General features: G+C 45.8%; 1 protein-coding gene across 2 annotated transcripts in view; it reads right to left on the minus strand.

The window, feature by feature from the left end:
* Positions 1-25239, minus strand: part of C7H1orf21 (chromosome 7 C1orf21 homolog) — a 71624-nt gene that overhangs the window by 17350 nt on the left and 29035 nt on the right. For both annotated transcript variants that reach the window (XM_049776632.1, XM_049776631.1), the window contains exons 2-3: positions 16212-16423; positions 6387-6481 (exon numbers count right to left, since the gene is read on the minus strand). In XM_049776632.1, coding sequence (XP_049632589.1) covers positions 6387-6481; positions 16212-16305 — 189 coding nt within the window. In that variant the 5' untranslated portion in view covers positions 16306-16423. The remainder of the gene's footprint in view (positions 1-6386; positions 6482-16211; positions 16424-25239) is intronic.

Here is a 25239-nt window from a genome sequence, read left to right on the forward strand (position 1 = left end):
AACACTGAGCTAAAATTGGAGGCCTCGTGTGGTCAATGACTTTCAGAAAGAACCACAGATGTCTGCCCTCTGCTTTGGTTTTCTCCTGCATCGGTGAAGAATCAGGGGGTCTCCTAAACGCCATTACGTTGGCCCACAAAGCAGGAACTGTGGCATTTCATGTTTGTATCGGAGAGTCACACCACGTAACAAACATTTTCAAATCCAAACAGTAAAGAAACGTTTCATTCTCAGTCCTGATGTTATCATAAGCCTACAACTTGAGTCTCCATACAGGGGTTCAGATTTCGGTACTAACCATGGACAGCCCAGCAGGGAACACACCAGGGCAGGCTTTCTGTCCAAAATCTCCCGTCTCTACTAACATCCCATGGGAAAAGCAAGTCAAGGGTGGGGCACATGGACAGGACACTGTGTCTCTGGATTTGGAAGGGGGTCCCCTTCTGGCTGTCCCCTCCTGAACAGACACCTTCATGGTCAGCTTCCCCACACGCACACCCACTTTATGCTTTTATCATATACCCTGGGCTGATACAAGGGGAATGACTAATGGGGATCAAGAGGAATTTTATGGGTTCTTTTTCTACTGTAAAACAACTAGGAAATGTGTGTATAATATATATAGAACATATATATATATATTTGGTTTTTTGTGGATAACCCCAGCAGTGCTCAGGGCTCATTCCTAGCTCTGCGCTCAGTAATTCTCCTCTGGTGCTGGAGGACCAATATGGGATGCAGGGAATCAAACAAGGGTTGGCCATGTGCAAAACACATACCCTGACCATTAATTAATTAATTTATTTGGGAGGGCCACACCTGGTGATGCTCAGGGGTTACTCCTAGCTATGCGCTCAGAAATCGTTCCTAGCTTGGGGAACCATATAGGATGCTGGGGGATCGGACTGTGGTCCGTCCTAGGTTAGCGCTTGCAAGGCAGCGCCTTACTGCTAGCACCACCACTCCAGGTGGCTGGATTTTCATGGCCCCTAGAAATAGGATTTAAAGTCAGTTTCCTTCTAGAAAAAATCCAAACCATGAGGTGAAAGTGTAAGAAAATAGAAAAAACTTTTTTTTTTTTTTTGGTTTTTGGGCCACACCCGGCGGTGCTCAGGGGTTACTCCTGGCTGTCTGCTCAGAAATAGCTCCTGGCAGGCACAGGGGACCATATGGGATGCCGGGATTCGAACCAACCACCTTTGGTCCTGGATCGGCTGCTTGCAAGGCAAACACCGCTGTGTTATCTCTCTGGGCCCGAAGAAACAATTTTAGTCCCAATGAAAAAGTTAGTTTCCAATCAAAAAGAAAAAAAAAAACCTGGTAAATTCTAAGATACAATAACCGTCTTCCTTAACTAGCCCTCCTTGCTCACAGGTCGGGCATTTTCAGGAAACAGCTGCCAATTCTTTCTCAGGGAGATTCAACAGAACAGCCCTGTCAGAAACAAGAGCAGACAGGACATGCAGCACGTGGGCAGAAGAGATAAGATCACAGCAGACAGAACAAATATTAAAGTCAGCGCTGCAGACAACCGGCTCCGGCTCAGAAACAGACCCAAGAGAAGGCTGAACAAACGATGGGAAGGTACTGACGAAGATGCGAGCAAAGGCAGGCAGAGGAAACAGCAAGGAGTTGAAAGTGGCAAGAACTGATCCTTCTCCCCCAAAGCCCTCCCAGCTTGCCACATTCAAGGGCAAATTAGCTTTCCATGTCTTTTTTGTTTGTTTTGTTTTGTTTTGTTTGGGTCATGCCTGGCAGTGCTCAGGGGGCTACTCCTGGCTCTACACTCAGAAATCGCCCCCAGCAGCTCAGGGAACCATATGGGATGCCGGGATTTAAACCACTGTCCTTCTGCATGCAAGGCAAAACACCCTACCTTCATGCTATCTCTTCAGCACCCCTAGCTTTCCATGTCTTACAACACAGGCAAATTCAAGGAGTCTGTGTAGTAAGGCTTGGAAAAGCTTTTGCTATGGAAAGCAGAAGAAAAAAAAATAAATACACAGCCCAGCAACCCAAGCTAAGACACAAGATAGAAGCATTCAGAAGTCAAAAGACCACTTTCACACAGAGATTAGCAGAGCCTTAGTGTTTTTCCTGATCAAAACTGAGTCTGAAGCAAGTGGCTGGAGGCAGGGACGGAAGGGGGAGCTATAGAATATTCAAATGTGTTGGGGTGTGGGACTGGAGAGAGAGCAAAGCCACTAGGGCCCTAGGGCCCTACCTTTGTATATGACTGACCCAAGCTGGGCTCCAATAAACTCCATATAGTCCATTGAGCCCCACCCAGAGTGATCACTGAGCACAGAGCTGGGAATAAGCCCTGAGCACTGCTGGGTGTGGCCTGAAAACGAACAGAAAGACCAACAAACTAGAAAGACCAATACCAGGTCTATAAAATTCAGAGTTGCTCCATGTATCAGAACTAGTATAAAAAGGGGAACCATTTCATGAAGCAGACCAGAGGTCAAAGGGTACAAAGGTTTGCGTGAGTAAGGAACCAGGGGGCCCCTTCAGTAGTGAGTAAGCAAATGGCTGGTTGAGTCATTGGTAATCACAGTACTGACAGATGTTACTGAAACACTGGTGAAATAGAAGCTAAACGTCAAAATAAAGAGTTTCAAGACCGTCTGGATAAAGTGATGACATCTGATAAAGAGTAAGACAGAAAATGCAAAATTATTTGTTGGAATTATTTGTCTGTAAAATAGAATAAAATTACTTTTCCCAAAGCAGCTTTATTACTACCAATATCATCATCATTGTTGGGTCCCGTTTGCTCCTTTGTTGGTTGTTTGAGTATCCACAAAGAGCTCCCAGAATAAGAAATTGATTCCCATCCCCTTGTCCCTTTTGGGGGGAGATCTCGGTAATATTTATCCACAGCAAATAATCCACACAGACAGGAGGGTTAAGGGTGAAAGGCTGGGCGAAGAGAGTCCTTTGTCAGCCTGCTGCTAGCTCCCAAACACCTCGAGCCAGCCAGCCAACTCTGGCAAAAGACCCTGAAGCCTGGCACCCACGCTATTTATTCGGCGCTCAACAGTGCCCCCACCTGGAAGGTCAAGGCGGGACAACAGGCAAAGAATAATCGTATGGAAATGTTTTCATATACCACAATCATCACCACTATCACACACCAAAATCAGTACCATTCTCATCCCAACCGCCATCATCACCACGATCACTATCCTCACCACCATTACCTACGACACTATCACCATCACTAAGCACCATCAGGAGTGTCCCCTCCAAACCAGTTAACTACACTTGGGAGTGCTCGGGGGTATCCCACAATGTGATCAGGGACTGCTCCTGGCACTGTTGGGGGGAGGGGTGGAACTGGGGTTCATACACAGCAGTTGAGACCTTCACTCCTTGGAGCATCTTTGTGTTGCTACCCCCAAGTCTCTCTCATCTCCTTTGATCTCACCCAAGCCTTTTTGTTTTTTTCTTTTTTGTTGTTCTTCAGATCTCTGTCTGCGCTCTGACTTTTGGACAACGTTGTCTGCCTGCTATGTGAGCAGAACAGGCACCAGCTCTGGATTTCTGTCCACAGACACATCTGTGTACCAGGAGTCTCAAACTCACAACCCGTGGGCCATTTGCAGCCGTCTGTACAACGTTTTGTGGCCCTGCCCTAGAGGAATCTTTTTTTCTTTTGTTTTGTTTTAGTTGTTTGGGTCACACCCCCCAATGTTCAAGGCTTACTACTGACTTTGACTTTGCACTCAAGGATCAGCCCAACTTTGCTTCCTGCGGCCCCCAGGTAAATTGAGTTTGAGACCCCTGGACTGTAGACCTTTGGCAGACATGCGGCATGCACACAGACCAGAATCTTTCAGGGGTGCTCAGAGTCAAGCCAAGCCCAGCACCCGTCCCATGGGGAAAGAAACTTGGAGACTTGGAGCAAACTGACAATGAGCAGGAAGGAAGGAAGGCGGAAGAAAGGTTCAGAAGGGGGCCAGAAAGGAGGGGGGACTGTCCCACTGGCTGCTGAACCTAAACTTGGCCTCCAAATGAACTTCCTCTGCGTCTGCAGTGATTTACAAGGCAGCGCCTGAAACTCACACCCGATTAGCACCTCCAGGTGGCAATAAAAATGAACAATCCATTAACCAAGGAGAAGTGGGTTTGTTCTTCCTATGCTTGGCACCTGCGGTAATGGAGATTAGTTCATTGCTCAATGCCTTTCCCACCGGACTGAAAAATCCTGCACTTCACTTTACTTCAGTTTCCCAAGCTTAGCACTGCGACTGGAGTGAGGAGAGAGTGTGCTGGCGTTGCACACGGTTGACCTGGGTTTGATCTCCAGCATCTCATAGGCTCCCCCCCCCACCCCAAGAAGAGTCAGGAGTGATCCCTGACTGCAAAGCCAGGAATAACAACCTTCAATCCTTGCCCTTGCAAAATGCCCCCAAACCTTACCAGGAGTGGTTCCTGGAGCACAGAGCCAGGTGTCAGCTCTGAGCACAGCCAACCTGGGCTTTGATCTTCAGCATCCCATAGAGTCCCCCAAGCAGGATTGATTCCTGAGTACAGGAATAAGCCCTGAGTGTTATGAAGTGTGACTCCAAACACCAAAACCAAAGAGCTTGGCACACATAAAAATACAAAAACCAGGGGAAGGAGTGATAGTATAGTGGAGAGGGCATTTGCCTTGCACATGGCTGATCCAGGTTCAATCCCCGGCATTCCACAGGGTTTCCTGTGTGATTTCTGAGAACTGTGCCAAGAGAAGTGCCCCTTAGGGCTGGAGAGATAGTACGGAGGTAGGGCATTTGCTTTGCATGCAGAAGGATAGTGGTTCGAATCCGGGCATTCCATATGGTCCCGAGCCTGTCAGGAGCATTTCTGAGCACAGAGCGAGGAGTAACTCCTGAGAGCTGCCAGGTGTAACCCAAAAACCAACCAACCAAATAAAAAAGAGTAGTACCCCTTAAGAACCTATGAGTGTGACCCAAAAATCAAATAAATAAACAAAATAAACTTTCCCTTTCCACAGGAAGCTGCCATGTTCTAGTACTGGTATTTCCTCATAGTACACAGGACATGCACAAAGAAGAATAAGCTTTCAGAGTTCACTCGGGAGTGCCAGAAAACCCCAGAAAGTTCCAGAGTCCACTCCACTATTTCCCTCAGCAGGAGCCAAGCAAAAAGTATCAAAAACAACTCACTGCAAAACACTTCAAGTTTCTTCACCTCCATTCCTTTATAATGACAAGGTCTAGACTCTTCCCAAATGTAAAAAATAACAGTGGAGCACAGTGGGCACCTCATGGAACCCAATGCAAGCTTGAAAATCTGTAACCTCTTCAAAGAAATCTAAGAAGCTCATAAAATAATTATTTTGAGAGAGAGAGGCTTAAAGTTGTGTTCATCAATTTATGCTCAAGAAAGCAGTTCCTAACTTTCTGTTGAAGGTTAATAACAATTCTTGGGGTGGGGGGTAAAGCTAAATTTCATAAAACACATACTTTGATTGTAGAATTTCCCAGGTCTATCCCAAGTATTGTATGTTCCCTGCCCCCCCACCATCAAGATGAACCCCCAAATCACTATGCCTGAAACAACCCATGTTATTTTCAGTATAATCCCAACTCTCCCTCCCAATAACCTTTCATAACAAGAATCTTAAGTACTGCTTTGAGGGAGACTTACCTTAAGTACATCTCTTTGAGAGGAAATGCCCACAAACATCCTCCAAAATCTAATGCAAAAGAATAAAACTTTGGAATCTCCTGGCCTGGATCATAGTTTTAAAAATGTAGAATAGGGGGCCAGAAAGATGATACAGTGGGTAGAGCAATTGCTTACATGTAGCCAACCTAGGTCCTACACCTCTATATGGTCCCCTGAGAAGAGGAAAAAGTGACCCCTGATCACAAAACCAGGAGTAAGACCTAAGCATTGCTGGGTATGGCCCCAAAAATAATAAAATAAAAATTAAAATTATTAAAATTAAAATAAAAATTAAAAAAATTTAAGTAGAATAGGAGCCAGAGCAGGGAGAACATTTGCCTTGCATGTAGTCAACCTGGGTTTCATCCCAGTACCCCATAGAGTGAAGGACCCTATGGGTCCTTCAAGTCCACCAGGGATGATTCCTGAGTACAAAGCCAGGAGTGACCCAAAACTCCCCAACAATGAGAAAGGGGAGAGGCGTGCTTGCCCAGAACATCAAGTATTTCACTTGATGTAGTTTTGTAACACCATCTGCATATTCACTTTTCCGTTAAGACGTAAGGAGATAGGAAACGGAAGGCACCTATTTCCAAACAAGCTAGAAACAGCATGGCATTTTCAGGAAATCCAGCAGTGCCCAGCATGCAAACCACTTTTCATCGAAGGTTTCTCTGCACCCTGGGCACGGCACCCCTTCTTACCAAGTTTTCTTGGTTTCTGGTTTCTACCTTCTGCTCATCTTCTGTCCCATTTTTCATGTATTTAACTTCTTCCACCGGTTTGATCCTATATTCATCTGAAAAACAAGAGAAAAGACATTTTGTTAACAATCCACAGTGAGAATGAGCTCAGATGTGGCTTCTGATCTGAGCCTAAATCTGTGGTTTCTTTCTTCTCTTTTCTATGTTTGTTTTGGGGCCAAACCAAAGTGGTGCTCAGGGCTACATCTGGTTCTGCACTCAGCAATCACTCCTGGAGGGGCGTGAGGGACCCTGAGGTGCTGCAGGTTGAACCCAGGTCTACCACGTGCAAGACAAGCGCCATGCCATGCTAATCTATGCTCTGACCCTAGTTTATTGCTTTCATTTAACGTGTGTGTGTGTGTGTGTGTGTGTGTGTGTGTGTGTGTCTGCCTGCCTATCTGTCCCTCCCTCCTTTTCTCAGATTCAGTTCAGCACTTCAAAGACAAGTACTCTGTTTACTGTCACCCTCCATTGCTTGGGACCTTATAGAAGGTTTTGGGGCCACACCCAGCAGAGCTCCATAGCTACTTCCACTCTCTACTTGGGGCTCATTCAGTGCTGGAGATCCAACTGAGATATTTGTCTCCAAAGCCTGTACTTGACCTGAAGGAAGTTCTCATGTGTTCTCCATGAGAACATTCATTGAAAATATCCATGGCACGGGGCTGAGGTGATAGGACAAAGGGGAGGGTTCTGCCCTTGCACACAGCTGACATGGGTTCGATCCCTAGCATCCCATAGGGTCCCTTTGATCCCTTACATAATGAGCTTGGGAGTGCAGAGCCAGGAGTCAGGCCTGAGTACTGCTGGGTGTGGACAAAAAACAACAACAACAACGAAAAATAAGAGAAAAAAAGTCATGGCAACAATCTATAGCCAACATAAATATTATACTGGTTGTCTTTGGGAAAAAGACCAATTTGGGAAAATTATTAATAATTGTGTTAAAAAATAATTGCATAAGACTCCAGGAATTTCATGGATAAACAAATGAAGACTAGTAAGGCTGAAAATTTCCGATGGATGAAATGTTATTGGACAGATGGACACACACACACTCACATACACATACACACACACACACTCACCTCTCTGCTAAGACAGGATCTGGATGGACAAGAGATTTCTCTTTCTCCCTCTCTCCCTCTCTCTCTACAGCCTCCCTACCCACCAGGCAGAAACTGGACAGCCAAGTGATTCCAGAATCTGGAGGCCCCTCAAGGTTGGGATAGGAGCTTCTCAAAAAGGGCCTGTGTCCCTAAATCACCTCACAAAGACACCCCACTCATCAAATGTCATGAAACAGGCACAGGTATGGGAAAACAAGGGCTAAGTCTGAGTCACACTGAGGCCAAGTTATGGTGCAAAAAGGCAAAAGTGGAATAAGGGCTGGGGCCAGAGTATAGGTACAGTGATGAGGGCATTTGCCTTGTATGCAGTTGACCCGGGTTCGATCCTGAGCACCCTCTAGAATCCTCTGAGCACTGCCAAGAGTGATTCCTGAGTCTAAATCCAGGAGTAAGCCCTGAGCATCGTGAGGTGTGGCCCCCAGCACCCCAAAAATAAAAAATATTTAGCCCTTTTAGATAAAGACTTGGCTGTACCTTTTCACCCACTTTAAGTCACTCCCTTCCAAGTCTTCATAGCCACACCTGGCATCTGGAAGGATGTGTTTCTTTTGTTTGGGGTCACACTCAGAAATGCCATGCTCAGCAGTTATTCGGCAGGAATAACTCAGATATTACTGGACTCTGTGTTCAGTAGTCACTCCTGGCAGGCTCGGGACCGTGTGGGGTGCCAGAAACTGAACCCAGGTCAGCTGCATGCAAGGCAAATGCCCTGTTCCTGGAATGTAAACAACCTCCCATGCAAGGTAACCCCCACTCACAGTGTAATGAACATGAACTTTGCTGTTAGTACTTGGAACAACAGCTATTTTCTATCACTGCTCCTGGCCTCTCTCTTCCCCAGCCAGAACCTTCTCCCCCACAATGCTGGGCAAACAATACTTCAAACGAGAAAGACCTTTATCAGTGCTAGTTTTGAAAAGTACCACTCAGGGGGCCGGGCGGTGGCGCTAAAGGTAAGGTGCCTGCCTTGCCTGCGCTAGCCTCGGACGGACCTCGGTTCGATCCCCCGGCGTCCCATATGGTCCCCCAAGCCAGGAGCGACTTCTGAGCGCATAGCCAGGAGTAACCCCTGAGCATCACTGGGTGTGGCCCAAAAACCAAAAAAAAAAAAAAAAGAAAAAGAAAAGTACCACTCAGGATTCATCGTTCACTGGTGTCACAGTTTGTAGAAAGACTGTTTAATATGCCATCCATGGGGGCCAGAAAGATAGTATATATAGTGTGTAGAGCCTTTGCCTCACAAGCAGCAGACGTGGCTTTGATCCCTGGCATCTCATAAGTGAGCCCTGAGCACAGAACCAGGAGTTTTTAATAAGCCCTGAGCAATACCAGTTTCTATCTGATGTTTCCTGTTCTCTATTCTCTTGCGTTGACTTGATGGATCCAGGTGGTGAGAAAACAGAATCTAGGTATTCAACAGAATCACACTGTAAGGACACACCTAGAACCATTCTCCAGAGAAAGCCAGCAGTCGGGAGGTCACTCTGCGCTTTGTTTAAATCCATCTTCTCAGGCCAGAGCAATAGTACACTGGGGATTGTGCTTGCCATGCATGCAGCCAACCTGCATCCAATCCTCAGCATTCCATAGGGTACCCCTGACCACCAGCATGAGAAACTGCTGTGTGCGGAACCAGAAGTAACCCCTGAGCATTGCCAGGTCTGACCTCCAAAGCAGAAGTAAAGTAAAATAAATTCAATCCATTTTCTATTACAGATCATATAATCCCCTTCAAGTGGAATCTTACCACCACTTTTCCCTAAACACAGTAATAGCATCAGCCAATTGGATGTTAGGCTGGCCAAAGACTCATTCCGGCATCCCTAGAGGACTGCTAAATGTAAAGCCAGCCTAGGCAGATCAACTCAATTCCTCCTTTTTCTTTCTTTCTTTCTTTCTTTTCTTTTTTTTTTTTTTTTTTTTTTTTGGTTTTTGGGTTACACCCGACAGTGCTCAGGGGTTACTCCTGGCTCTATGCTCAGAAATCACCCCTGGCAGGCACAGGGGACCATATAGGATGCCGGGATTCGAACCACCGTCCTTCTGAATGAAAGGCAAACGCCTTACCTCCATGCTATCTCTCTGGTCCCAATTCCTCCTTTTTCACCTGCTGGTGCAAGGGAACCCTCCTCCTAAGTCACTAATCTTGATGTAATTCTAATACACAACCCCACAACTCACTGCTCGGGGGCCATTCCTCCTAGCAGTGCTCAAATAATCACTGGGCAGTGGCACACACAACTGCAAAGCACATGGCCAAAAAGCTGTCTTGGCTTTCCAGCTTTTCTGCTCTTAGAAGAAGAAAAAAAAGTTTCAAAGCAAAGCTATCAACAACACCTTGACCCTTAAAGCCATTAAATGTTTCAAGGTCCATAAACCTAGTTCAACAATAAGTTACAGAGCCCGAGGGCTGAGACATCTTTACCAGCATGAGAAGCTACAACAAATTTGCAAAGCCAGGAACTGAAGGAACCAACACTGTGGAATGGGGAAGGCAAAGCACATTCACAGCTGCCCTCTAGGGCAGCTGAACCCAAAAGCCCCAGCCACCAAAGCATCCCCTAGCCTGGGCTTCCAGGATGACAGAACAAAACTGGACAGGGAGGATGGCCAGAAGCTACCGATCTAACAATGAGTCACCCAGACAGAAAGCCAGAGCCCTGAGGCTGAAATTCAATAACTCAGGGCCTAATGCATCCCCACATTGGCCTGGCACTGAGGATTCAAAGCAAGTCCCAGGCCTTAAGTCAGGTCAGAACCTGAACCCCTTTTCTTGAGCTGATTCCTTCTGGGAAGCAAGACACTGGGGGAGGCATGGGCCAGAGTTCTGCCCTCAGTACCCAGGACATAGGAAAAAGTACTGAGTGTGTTACAATTCCTAACTGGACACAAGAAATGCAATAGGAAATATACACTTGGAAAAATGTTAGCTTCAAGCAACAAAGCCAAAAAACAGGAAATGCAATGATGTGAAATAAATGCTAATGCTACGTATAGGAACCATAAAGCAATGGGAAATACAATGTACATGAAATATACCAACACTGGGAAATGCAGCACTTTCCTGGACTCAGGGCCCACATCAGTTAGGGATTACTGCACTCAGAGAGCTCCTGGCTGTGCCAGGGACCATGAGATGCTGAGGATTTAATCTATCTATGTCAGCCATGTGCAAGGCAAGTGCCCTCCCCACTGTCCTATGGCTCTGGCCTTTCAAGATTTATATTTAAGTGAATAACTGAAGGGACTGGGGAGAGAGAGAAAGATCATGTTTCAGAGCACACACTTTGCTGGCACAAGGTGTAGAGTTTGATTTGGAGCACTACAAGGTCTCTTTACCCAACATCATAGAATACAGTCCCAGATAACCCCTTAGCACTTTGGGGGGACCCCATGGAAATGAGCATGGAACTGTCCAGCCTGGTGAGCTGAATGAGTGGACCCAGACTTGCATCTGAACACACAAAAGGATCTGAAGATAGTAGTCAGATATTGCGGACTTAGAGCTGGCCCAGTGTGCAACTGGGACACCTCATGAGGTACTCTTCGGTAATGTGTTAAATATTAAAAATGAAAAGCATCCATGAGCTACAGAATTAACAAAACTGTTTTGAACAGTTTTGCCAGCATTTTTTTTCATAAGCCTTGCAGAATTAAACAGTATCCAAGCAGCAATGTTGTGCCTATGTCATATAGACTGCCTTTTCTTCTTTGCTGTTAATAACATGCAGAAACCTCTTTCCACCTCACTGGCTGGGCGTAGCACCTTATTTGCGATCACTGTGCAGAGGGTCTTTCATAAGCCAAAGGACCCCGGAGCAGACAGGCAGGCAAGCTTGTCCAATTATCTCCTTCTGATAAATTCCTAGAAGTGAGAGTACCGGAGCAAAGGGCAAACTCATTTAAATTGCTGATACTTATTACTCTCCTGGGTCCCAGGAAAAGATCCAATGGGACTTCCCAGCTCTGGCCTGAGACTTCACTTAGCTTTGTGTCTGTGTGTGTTGTGTCATGCAGTCATTTATTTACAAGGATGTTTGAAGCTGTCGCTTCAAAATGTCTATGACATTTAGCTTTTCTTTTTTTTTTTCCTGTTCAAATTACCTAGACACAGTAATTGTTCGCCTTTCAGCAGGAAACCTTTCAGCGGGAAGGCTTCCTTCGGATTTTTCAATGAGTCATTAACTTCGTGCGTTGCAAATACTATCAGGCTGACACATGTCTGACCTTGTTTATGAAGGTTGGTTTGTGATGAGTTGTATGTATGTATACACACATAATTTTAAATTGATATGTGGGCAAAAGTGTCAAAATTTTTTTCTACAATATAATGTTCTATGGCATTATGAAGAAAAAGATGGATTTTTTTTGTTGTTGTTGTTCTTGTTTGTTTTGGGATCTCACACACAGGTCTCACTCCTGGCTCTGCACTGAGGGAATCCTGGCAGGAATCAGGAAACAATATGGGATATGCCGAGGATCAAACCCAATGCAGCCCCAATGTACTACTACACTACACTCCAGTCCCTGCTTGTTTGTTATGTTTTTATTTTTTTAAGATTTTATTTATTTATTTATTTATTTAAATTTTTGGGTCACACCTGGCAGCGCACAAGGGTTACTCCTGGCTCCATGCTCAGAAATTGCCCCTGGCAGGCACAGGGGACCATATGGGATGCCAGGATTCGAACCACTGTCCTTCGGCATGGAAGGCAAATGCCTTACCTCCGTGCTATCTCACCAGCCCTTTTATTTATTTATTTATTTATTTATTTTGCCAGCCCTTTTTTTAAGATTTTATATTTGCAACTAGATCCTTAAATTCATCTGCAAACACTAATCTAAAAAGATGAGTTAGGGAATTCAATTTCTAATATTATAGTTAGGAATAATAGGCTCATTTTAAAGAATAAAAAGTGAAGGGAAATAGTCTTTAATGTGTGCATCTTTTTCTACTCGAATTGGTTTGATGCATTTCTCCAATTATAAAGCACCAATGTAAATAGAAATAATAGCTAATTTGTGCATCATTTTTACACAAGTTAGTTAAGATGCATTGATTCAATTACAAGCCGTAGCCTGTCTCTTTTCTGTTTATCGTTTGCACAATGTTTCACTTAAAAAAAATCAGATGTCTATAAACATCTTTTGCAGACCTGATAAGGCCAAATGCACACGTGATTTAATAAAAAAGAAATTTTCCTAAGCTTATTTTTAATTCTAAAACACACTCTCCTAGAAATAAGATATATCCTATTCATTTTTATATACATGGGTGACATAAAGAAAAACAGACAGACAGACACACTGATATGGTCAAACAAAAGGAACAAATTAGAAAATGACAAAAGAGACAAACACTATGTGTCTAACTAGTTGACTTTTGAAATTGAGATGACAGTGGCATACCAATAGATGAATTAATACACTTCACCCCAGGGTCATGGGGGTTTGGGGGGAGAAACTGAGGCAGTAAGTTTGTTTATTATCAGATCAAAACACAAGCTCTCGCTCAGAGCGACTGATACTGCCAGAGTAATATCTTGCAGGCTGCAATGGACTCCAAATTGTTCCAGATTATTCCAGACCATTATTATTTTCCAGACCATTCCAGGTTGTTCTGTGCTATTCCATACTAATATGGATTTAAGCCAGAACCAACGGTGGCAGGTGTTAGGAAAGTGAATCCAGAATAAGCAGGAGGTAGAGACTCTGAGACTTGGAGGAGACTAAGATTTCACTTTCAGGCTTGGAATCCAGATTCCCTAGAAGGGAAGTGCTTTTCAGGCATCATCAAGTCAACATAAATAAGATTCTCCAGAGTGGAGGAAGTGAAGTGTAAGGCAGGCACTGATTTCAGGGTGTGCAGGACCGTTTCCTGAAGAGGAGGCATCTCTGTTCTCAAACCCACTCTTACTTGCAAAGGGAAATGCTGCTGAAAGACACCAGAGCAAACATTTGGGTTTCCTTAGAAGTTGCCTAACAAGTTTATATTAACTTGAAATGGTGGGTCATTTATTCCTTGCAAGCTAGTCTTGGCAACTGCTCTACTGGTCCCAGAATGACCCCAACAGGCCTGCTTACCACTGGCCATTCTGTCCACTGCTAAGGAAGAGGAAATTCCAGTATGAACATTGACCTCTGGCCTGGCTCCTTCAAACACCCAGACTTTCAGTTGGAATCGTTCCAGCTTCAAGATGAAACGTGACATCTTGTGGATTCATATCAGTGATCATGTCTTATCTTTGGAGTCATTGGACTCCAAAGGTGAAAAGAGGCCCACTGGTCTGGAGTCAATGGACGATGGGATGCTGGAGAGAAATTCTGTTCTTTCAGTACAGTAGCTCCTAATATACCAAAACATCCAGAGCCTGAACAGTGTTATGAACATGAGTTTTACCATTTACAAAATCACAATGGTTAGGAGTCAAGCTCCCAATCATGCCCCAGAAGTATTGAAATAAAACAACATATTCAGGGAAAGAATCAACAGCCCTTGAACACGTGGCCATCAGCATTTTCCTCAACATTTTCCAGAATGGTCCAGAACAGTCTGGACCAATATAGAATATTCAGTAAAAGTCTTAGAATGACCTGGAATGATCCAGAACTAGCTAGAAGAACCTGGAGTCCTTCACTTTTACAATACCGTATTTTCCAGAGTATAAGACAACTTTTTAACCCATGAAAAACTTGTCAAAAGTCGAGGATCATCTTATACACCAGTATACGGCATGCCGAAACTTACTCCAGCTTCAGGGTTGAGTGATCCAGCCCCCTTTTTATTGCCACATCCCATCCAGCTACCAGGCATCATCACTCAGTCATCTGCTTGTCTTGATTAATCTTTCAGGACACAGAGGAGCTGAGTTACCAGCACTGTATCCCATCCAGCTACTGGGTGTCATTGCTGGTATGCGGCTTTCTGGTGCTCACATCTCTGCTTGTCCTGATTTATTTTTCAGGGCACACAGAGGAACTGAGTTACCGAGCACCACATCTCATCCACCCACCGGGTAAGCGGCTTTCCGTTGGGTGCTCAATCCTTTGTTCAGCTTTTATGGGACACAGAAGAAGCACTCTGTCTCCCTCTAGCTGTCTTATTAATCACTGCACCCCAGCCAGTTGCTCTTGGAGGGGCCCCCTTTCCCTATCTCAGCGGTGGGCAACCTTTTTTTTTCAACTGAGCCAAATCTCAATGAAAATAACGATGTTGTTTTGGATTCAGCCAATTGAAATTTATTTTGAGAGCCACACATGGCGTGCACTGACAGAGGCTAGGAGCAGAATCTTGACTCCTGGAGCAGCCACCCGGCACACAGAAGAGCCACATTAAAAAGTGTAAAGAGCCTCATGTGGCTCATAAGCCGCGGCTTGCTGACCACTGCCCTATCTCAATGTAGATCACAATTAAAAAATCAGAGTCACTACAAATGACAAATGTAAAATTATTGTTGGCACTCCAAAGTCTAGCATTATTAAACATATACTGTTAATCTTTGAGGGTTCTACTCTTTTTCTCTTACTTTTTTTTCATTTCCATTTGGTGTGCATTAAAAGAGAGGTAATCTTATATGATGGATATGGCCCAAATCCTATATTTTAACAGGAAAAGTACGGGGTCGTCTTATATGCTCAGTCGTCTTATACGCTGGAAAATATGGTGTATGTCAGACCTCTGGGTTCCCATGAAAGAAAAACAAGGAAGAATGTAAGAAAACAGAAAACCAGTGTCTGAGGTTGGTCCTAAAGACAGAGTCCACAGCCTCATGGGACACCAAGCACTGAATCACTAAGTGACATCAGCCTGTGCAGAGAGCTTTAATGCCTCTGTCAATGGCTTTGGAACTGCTAAACTCTTGACAGTTACCTACTCACATGCCCAATGACTAGGACTCAGGTCTCCTAACACACTCCCCTCAAGAAAGCACTTAGAAACCTCCTTCACTTCAAAATCATACTTTCCTACTGGCTACCTTTGACCTAATGTTTGGTTTCAAGCCCTGTTAGGTTTTGGAGAACTAAATGGAAATGCTGGTCCACACTGAGCACTACATCAGAGAGTAAGGCAGAAAAACTAAATAGTATAGCAAGGAGGGCACTTATGACCTGGGTTTGGCCTCCAACATCCCATAGGGTCCCTAAGCACAGCCAAGAGTTATTTCTGAGCTCAGAGCTCAGACTCCTGTCAGTTCTGAGCACCTTCAAGTATGGCACAAAAATAAAAAAAAATTTAAATTAAAAAATTAAGTAACTGAGGGCTGGAGAAATAATGCAGTGGGTAAAGTGTTTGCCTCACATGCAGCTGAGCTGGTTGGTTTCCATCTCCGGCATCCTATATAATCCTCTGAGCACTGCCAGGAGTGATTTTAGAGTGCAGAGCCAGGATTTGTAAACCTTGAAAACTGCCATGTATGACCCCAAACAAAAAATAAATAACATCCTGGCATTTGACCATCGTGTAGGAAGGCAGATAAGAGCATACACTTGCCAGCCTGGCATTGATCTCATCTCAGAAGCCCTTTGCCAACTGCACCCACACCCACACCCACACCCACACACACACACACAATGCAGCCCAATAGTCCAAGTCTTCACTTGCTCTCAAAGGGAAAGGCGGGAAGCATGAGATCAAGGGTCAAAGGGCACTCACCCCCAAACACATCTCCGTTCTGGTAGTTCTTCCCTTTCTGGGCTTCCTCTTCACTCTGAACAGTGGCTACATGCTTGGCGGAGGTGCAGCCCATAGTCTCATCCGGTCAGCGGCCACCGGGCTGAGCTGCAAATCATCTCTACACACCCGGGGACATGGTCCTTGACTTCAGCCCAAGAATCCACCTTCCTGCAGGATCAGCCACGAGGTCCCTGGGGAACAAGAGAGCCTGGTCAGCAGGGTGGGATAAAATCTAAGTGTATATGAGAAAGTGTGTGTGAGACAACCAAAGACCCCAAGGTCTGCAGAACACACTCTTCTCTGGGTTGGGGTAACGGGGCCAGGAGAAGGAAATGCAATTTGAGGCACAACCCTATACCCAAATTCCCACTCGGAGCCGAAGCAGAAGGTATGACCTACTGCCAAACATGTGGCTGAATCCAAAACAACATGGTTATTTTCATTTGGAGGGGAGGAGTAGACCTGGCTTTCAATGCTCTAGAATGACTCCTGGCTTTGTCCTCACCAATCACTCCTGGTGGTGCTCTGGGGACCCTCTGAGTTGCAAGGGATCAAACTCAGATCAGCTGCATGCAAGGCAGCTGCCCTCCCCATTGCACTCTCTCTAGCCGCCATAATTTGTTCTAGTAAAAGCATGAGCATCTGCCTACATGCACTTGAATGCATGCTCTATGCATCGGGGAGTCTGTCCTGCTTCTCCTCAAAATGCTCAGCCCCATCGCTCAGTCCTGCTTTGGAAGCTTCAAGTACAGCCATGTCCCCTGATGGAGGAAAAGCAAACAAAAACCTCTCTGATTATGAAGCAGAGTCCCAAGATGAACTAACTGCTGTGTCACTTAGTTTCTTCTACATTGTTTACTGTTTGGTTTGAGGGTTTAAGGTAGACAACTGCCTGTACTTGAACCATTCCTGGCTCTGTGCTTGGGCACCATATTCTGTGCCATGGATCAAACTGGGGTAGATAGACCCCATGAAAGGTAAGTGCCTTAACCATTGTCTTATTCTCCTGTTTCCAAAGTTACCCAAGGAACATACTCATTCCCTGTATTTGCACGAACCTCTGAATCAGCCAACGACCTCCAGACAGATAATTTTCTCACAGTTCTTCTATTTTCCTTTCCCAACCAGCCCAATATAAACTCCAATCCCAGCAAAGCATCAGGTGAATTTGGGAGGAAAGAAATCCACATTTCATACAATAATTTGTATCGACCCTTGTCTCACCAGTCATGAGAGGCAAGTAATGATACTTGGCTTCAGTAACAGCAGTTTTCAGGTTTTTCTTTTCTTTTGGGGCCCTACCTAGAAGTGCTTGGGGGACCTGATGTGGTGCCTGGCTATGTGTAAACCAGTGCTTCAACCTCTGCACTCTCTCTCAGCCTGGTGATAATGTTTGTGAATATTCTGGACTCCGAAAAGCCTTAAGAAAGACAGGTATAGCCACGGACCCACATCTGTCCTGGGAGATCACCTCAGCTTCCCCAACATCTCACATTTTTCAAGAAAAGGGGCCTTCTGCTGCCACTGGATCACAGGCTGGTGCACTGTTGGTGGTGGGCCCCTTGAATTCAGAACTGTCTTTTACCAGAGGTGACACTGTTCTGAGAATCAAGAAGAGGATGGCAGGTCTGAAATGGACACATAGTCCATCCCATAAAATGCATCCCAAAATATGGCATCGCGTATTAGACCACTGCCACCACATCCCATAATGAGCCTTTATCTCAGCATCCCATAACAGTCTATAATATATGTGCAGCCCATAATAGTCCACCTTATATGCATCCTATATTATACTGTTACCTAAGCAACCCATAATAGCCCATTATACACATATCCCTTAATATTTCATTACTTATGCATCCCCTAATTTCTACTGCCTATGCATCCCGTAATCACCCATTACACATGCATCCTATAATATAGTCCATTACCTGGGTAGCACATAATAGCCCATTAAACATGCATCCCATAATAGTCCACTGCCCTTGCATCCCATAATAGTCCTCTATCCCTGTATACCATCATAGTGCACTCCAGAACTGTCCATTTTTGAGCCATCATATGGGCCTATTTCTATTGTCTCATCCACTGACAGTAAGAATCTTCTGAGACACCTGCTACGTCTTTCAAAACGTGCTTTTGAGACATCTGCCACGTCACTCAGAAGTGGAACAACTTGGCAGTCACCATGCCTGCACCTGGCCAGGTCCATAGACTCACTCTGTTCTCGAAACAGATATAAACCAAGCTGTGAAAAATGATGGGTACACCAGCTATGCAATCACAAGGAAAAGCTGGCAATCACAGGAGAGGTTGGGCCAAGACTCCACTCTGCCAAAGCCATGTCCATTACACCCACCACCCATCATCGCTGCTTTGCCAATGGCCCTATTTCACCACTCCTCCATGTCTCTCTGCAGGGACACCAATCTGACCAAACTCCAAGTTTGCCAATATTTGTACTGAAACTACCTGGACTTTTTTGGAGTGAGTGTGGGCACCCTCCCTCATCCCCACACACCTTGTAATTCCTGAAGCCTTAGCAGCCAAAAACATGTGCAATAAAAGCCATATAGTATCGGCAATAGTATTTCGAATTCCTGAACAACAACCCCATTTTTGTTTAATACTGTCATCCCAGTAGGATCACAACAATTTAGAAGTCACCAATGTATCTGAAGTCACCTAAAGTTCAGAAACAAAAGTAACATAATGGTCAACTAGCAACAAAAGCTTACTAACCTTCTGATAACAACTTCATTGGAGATACAGTAATTAAAAAAAAATTGCTTGTCTACTTCTTTTATTTTTTTCTCTTCTTTTTTTTTTTTTTTTTGGTTTTTGGGCCACACCCAGTAACACTCAGGGGTTACTCCTGGCTATGTGCTCAGAAGTTGCTCCTGGCTTGGGGGACCATATGGGACACCGGGGGATCGAACCGTGGTCCGTCCAAGGCTAGCGCAGGCAAGGCAGGCACCTTACCTTTAGCGCCACCGCCCGGCCCCTCTCTTCTTTTTTTTAATGATTTTGCTCTCTTAGGGCAGGAGCAATAAATAGCACAGCAGAGAGGGGAATTTGCCTTGCAAGCATCTGACCCACGTTCAATCCCAGGCATCCCCTATGGTCCCCAAGCCTGCCAGGAGTGATATCTGAGCACGGAGCCAGGCGTAACTCCTGAGTGCCACTAGGTGTGGCCCAGAAGCCAAAAATAAAATAAAATTATTTCTCTCCCATCTGGAAACAAATGTATTATGACTAATTCTGCCAATTATAAAATACATGCTCTCTACATAAAGTAAATTAAAGAAAAAAGAAGTGGAACAATTTGGTGTCTGCTTTCTTCAGCCTAAGCTCTCGAACTGGAAACATCATTTCCTCAGAAAAGCCCACTTTTGTCAAATCAAAGAGAAACCCCACCCCCCAACAGAATCTCTTTTGAGAAGAATCTGAGCTAGCCGGCCTTGTTTATTGGTTGGTTGGTTTTCGTTCTGGTTCGGGGGACCACATCTGGTGATGCTCGGGGCTGACTCCTAGCTCTGTGCTCAGGGATCACTCTTGATGGATTCAGGGGACCCTTTGGGGTGCCAGGAATCAAACTTGGGTCACAGCACACAAAATAAACACTCTCCCAGGCTGGAGAGATAGCATGGAGGTAAGGCATTTGCCTTTCATGCAGAAGGTCATTGGTTCGAATCCCTGCATCCCATATGGTCCCCCGTGCCTGCCAGGAGTGACCCCTGAGCAGTGCCAGGTGTGCCGTGCAGGCCCCTAACCATCCCCCTTTTTCTCCCCTGGACTCCAGGCCTTCCTGGGTGCCTGCCCAGATGACCAGAAGTGGGTTCAGGTGGACTCTTAAGGGTCCTCAGGCTTCCCCTGCCACTCTGTACTCCAGGGGGGAGGTGCATGGGGAGGAGGGCGAGCAGATATCTGGCTTCCGGTCTCCTCTTTGATTCTGGAGGCCAGCTCTTGCCAGGTATGGGGTTTGGGGAGGCCCCATGCCAGAGGCCTTCTCCCTAGCCTGGGGAGTGCTGGGAGGCTTGGCAGGCCCTCAGCAGTCCTCCTCTTTCTCCCCTGGACTCCAGGCCTTCCCTGGGTGCCAGCTCTGATGGCCAGAAGTGGGTTCAGGTGGACTCTTAAGGGTCCTCAGGCTTCCCCCCCCCATACTCCAGGGGGGAGGTGCATGGGGAGGAGGGCGGGCAGATATCTGGCTACCGGTTTCTTCTTTGATTCTAGAGGCCAGCTCTTGCCAGATATGGGGTTTGGGGAGGCCCCATGCTGAAGGCCTTCTCTCTAGCCTGGGGAGTGCTGGGAAGCTTGGCAAGCCCCCAGCCGTCCCCCTCTTTCTCCCCTGGACTCCAGGCCTTCCCTGGGTGTTGGTCCAGGTGGACTCTATAGGGGCCATCAGGCTTTCCCCCTACCTCTCCCTACACTAATGGGAATTTGCTTTGGGAGGAGGGTAGGCCGTTGCAGCACTGGTTTATGTTGGGACAGTCATTGGAAATTTTTTCTCCTTGGTCTCCATTTCAAAAACCACGTGGGGGCTAGTGCCCCCATGCGTACAATATATATTGATAGTATTATATGCATATAGTTTATATATGCATAATATCCATCTTGTATTGTGACCTTGATACTGCCCTACAAAGCTCATTTATAATCTTTTACTGCCTCAGTCCCAACCATCATTTCCCCCCATTTACCCATGTAGGTGCAGCTCATGACATGAAGCTCACCACATAGAATGATGAGTGCAGTTAGAGAAATAACTACACTGAAAACTATCATAACAACGTGAATGAATGAGGGAAATAGAAAGCCTGTCACGAGTACAGGTGTGGGTGGGGTGGGGAGGAGGAAGATCTGGGCAATTGGTGGTGGGAATCCTGCACTGGTGAAGGGGGGTGTTCTTTACATGACTGTAATCATACAACTATAATCATATTTGTAATCATGGTGTTATAAATAAAGATAATTTAAAAAAAAACAAAAAAAAATAAACAAAAATAAACACTCTCTATCTCTCCCCATCTTTTTAAAGTAATGGTGAAATACTTCTATTTATATATGATCCTAGACTTTTATGTTGATGGGGAGAGAGACAACCAATCAAATACCTTCTGGAGGGCCACAGCCCAAGTCAGAAGACCCGGATGTGTCTTCTCATCCTTCTTTGCATCTGCAATGTGCAGAAAAGTCCTGGAGTCTGCAGAAAGTACACCCCAGATCTCAGGAATCAGCCATGGCATGGGTCTCCTGACAGTTGTGCATGGCTGACATGCCAGGGGGAAATGTCCACACTCTCGTGTCAGGCTCCTGTCATCGCAGGCCTGGTTCATGAAAGGGGGTCATGGAATGTTCTAGAAGGCATTCAGACTCTCTAGAAGACTTTGGAAGGCACTCCTTCCTGGTCAGACCCCATTTGGAGAACCTAGAGGATTCTGCAACTTCTGTACTGGCTTGAGCCCTAGTCAGATGGATCCCAACACCCAGAAAATGGCCAAGAAGGGGAGAAAAGGGCAAGATGGAGATCAGGAAAGGACTTCACAGTTAGGTGAGTCAGGGTGACTTATTTTAAAGGCATCTCTGACTTGGATTCATTTATTTTGGGAGTAGCTATCTAGGGGCACCTGAGAGTCTGAGGGACCATCCCAGCAATACCTCCAGTTCAGGACCTAATGGTTAGGGGGTCTAGTGATGCTGGGTATTACTTTGGACACACCCTGTATTGTGAGGGAAGCTGTGTGAGGTTGGGGCCCAAACTCAGAACCTCACATATGTGGGCAATGCTCTACCCCTTGGGACTCCTCCGCCCTGGTCCCCACTGACAGTCAGGGGGAACTTAAAGAGGAGCAGAGAAGCCAGTGCTAAATATGGGACAGCTGGCGTCATAGACATCTCTGTCCACAGTACTCTGGGAGGTGAGGCCAGTTTGTGAAAGAAAGAGCCAAAAAGAAACTCCAAGAAAGAGATGGGAAGAGAGATGTGAGAGCTGCAGCGATAGCACAGTGAGGTTTTAGCCTTGTATGAGGCTGGCTTGGGTTCGATCCCTGGTCCCCATAGGGTCCCCTGAGCATTGCCATGAGTGATTACAAAGTGAAGAGCCAGAAGTAAGCCTTAAGCATCACTGGCTAGGGGTCCTCCCCAAAACAAAACAATAAGTAAAATTTGGCAGCCAGAGCAATAGTGCAGCAATAGGGCACGCGCCTGGCATGAGACTAAGTCTGGTTCAATTCCAGGTACCCCAAAGAGTTCAGCAAGCTCCCACCAAGAATGATACATGAGTGCATAGCCTGAATTAAACCCTGAGCACTGTTGGGTGTGACCCACACACCAGAACAAAAACCAAAAAAGCTGAGTTCAACCTTTGGGCCTCACCTCCCAGACCCATGTTAATTTCTTCTGGAGTCCTCTTTTTTCCCATGACTCAAAGGGAAAAATGTTGGCCTAAATCATTTTAGACCACTGAAAACTGTGTTTGGGGTCTCAACTTGATTGGAAGGTCAGGATCTTCAAGCCCTTCAGTGGAAGTTTTGAAAGCTTTGAATATGGCTACTGGGGGGCAGATCTCTGTCAGTCCCAGAAAATTAAGCTGTTAATTTCCACCTTCATTTGGACATGGGGGAATCTCTTGTTTGGGTTCCAACATTCCACAGAGGCCCAGAGATTCCAATGTGAATAAGTCTTCCCAATCCAAAATGCATTTCATGACTTTCAGAGTTTGGCTAAAAACTTATTTATTCCTACTGGTTAGTTACTCCAACACCCCATACTGAACTCAGCGTGGGCTGCCATTTAAATATTTGATCAACTTTCCATGACAAAGATCTATTTAAAGACGTGTCCTGAAGGAGCCAAACAAATAGGCTCGTTTTTCAGGTCACACAGATCAATATATTTTAACCTCCAGTTTTTTGTTTGTTTGCTTGTTTGTTTTTAGATGCATTGGTCTGTTCTGCTCTCAAAAAATGACAGGACTTTTAGGGGACCTTATTGATTTTGTTAAGACTTGGGTAAAAACACCTTCAATACAATCTAGCACTTGTCAGAAGCAAGAGGAAGATGAGGATGGATTTGAGGACAAGGATGTGGAGGGAAGATGCGGGAGGGTCTCTCGTACTCGGAGTCTTTGCACTCCCGCTCCCCAAGGCAGAGAGAGCATCTGCCCGGGTCTTTGCAACATGGGAAATGACAATAAAGTACAATTTGAAGCTTGATGAGCTGCTAAACTGAAAAGCTCAAAAAGATCATAAAGGGCCAGAGCAATAGAACAGCAGGAAGTATGCTTGCCTTACACACAGCAGATCCAGGTTCAATTCTCAGCATCCCTTAGAGTTCCCCAAATGCACCATAAATAATTCCTAAGTGAGTACAGAGCCATGAGTAACCTCTGAGCACTGCTGGGTGTGGCCCAAAACCCCCCCAAAAATTCAAATATAGATCATCCAGGGGCCAGAGTGATAGCACAGCGGTAGGGCATTTGCCTTGTATGTGGCTGATGCAGGACAGACCTGGTTCGATCCCTGGCATCCCATATGCCAGGAGCAATTTCTTTTTTCCTTTTTCCTTTTTTTTTTTTTTTTTTTTTTTTGGTTTTTGGATTTTGGGCCACACCTGGTGACGCTCAGGGGTTACTCCAGGCTATGTGCTCAGAAATAGCAGTCCGTCCTAGGTTAGTGTGTGCAAGGCAAATGCCCTACCGCTTGCACCACCACTCCAGCCCTAGCCAGAGCGTTACCAGGTATGGCCCCAAAACAAAATAAAACAAAAAACAGATCATCCAGGTGGGGTCCTCAGAGACAGGACAAGGGATGATGACAACTGCTCTGCCTGTGACAGAGCTGGACTCACTCCCCTCCCCAAAGCCCTGCCAGGACGGATGCCTGAGCTGAGCCAGGAGTAAGCCCAAATTGTGGCCCAGTCCACTGAGCCACTAGCATAGTTGGCCATGAATGATCACAGGAAACACCAAATAATAACATAGTAGGGAAAGCACTTACTTTAACACAGGGATGCCAGAAATTCACCGTCACAGGGATTCCCTGCTCCAAGAAGGCTCCCCAGGGCATGTCCCAGGACCCTCTGCTCTGCAGCTTTGTCCAGAAATCAACCCATGTCCCTCTCAATAGTCCCTTTTTGCTCAGCTCTGGTGGGGGTTGGGGATAGGGTCAATTCTAGAAAGTTCTTTGGTATCCTGAACTGAGCATTCCAGGAACACATGGCATCTCCTGGATGTGGGTACTTAAGAGCCACATGGACATTGAGTACTTTGCAAAGGGTTGGGATGACCTTGTCTTTCCCTCTGTCCCATCAACCTGCCTCTCTCCTGCCTTCCCTCTGCCCAACTTCCAGATGGTTCCATCTATCCTTCCAGAGCCTCCAAGCCCCTTTGTGTGGACCCAAGGGCATCATCATCTTCCTTTAGATTCCCTCCCTGTCCTAGGTCCAGTCTGGGAATCCTGAGACAGCCATAGTTACCCTATTTTCCACCTGAACCCGCACTGGCTCAGGTCAATGAGAGCAAGGGGATGAGTGACCCCATGAACAGATGAGTCTCTTCTTAGGACCCACCTTCCAGCCTGTGCAGAAGCGTCGGCTCCTCGTGTCCCTGACACTCCCAGTCACCTCCCCGTGATCATGATGCCAAGATAGAAGATTCTCGCACTTGTAAGGAAGGTCCAGCCAGACCCTCCTCCAGACCCTGAGATTATGTGTCCAGGGTCAGGCTCTCCAGCTCAGCACCTGCTTTATCTCCTCACTTAGCACAGTTCAGCACAGTGCTCAATACATGTTCACTACCCATTTCAGCACCTAGTTCAACATCTTAACAATGTCTGCTCTATCACTTTCAGTATCAGGCCTAGCACATAACTAAACACCTTGAGCAATACTAAGTTCATCACCCATTTCAGCACCTTCACCAATGTCTGGTCCATCACCTAGTTCAATACTACCTTTGTTCTCCCCCTCTGCATTTATCTTCCCACCTGGGTCCCCCTTGGCCCGC

This window comes from Suncus etruscus, chromosome 7 (genome assembly GCF_024139225.1).
Source record: "Suncus etruscus isolate mSunEtr1 chromosome 7, mSunEtr1.pri.cur, whole genome shotgun sequence".
NCBI classification, from domain to species: Eukaryota; Metazoa; Chordata; class Mammalia; order Eulipotyphla; family Soricidae; genus Suncus; species Suncus etruscus.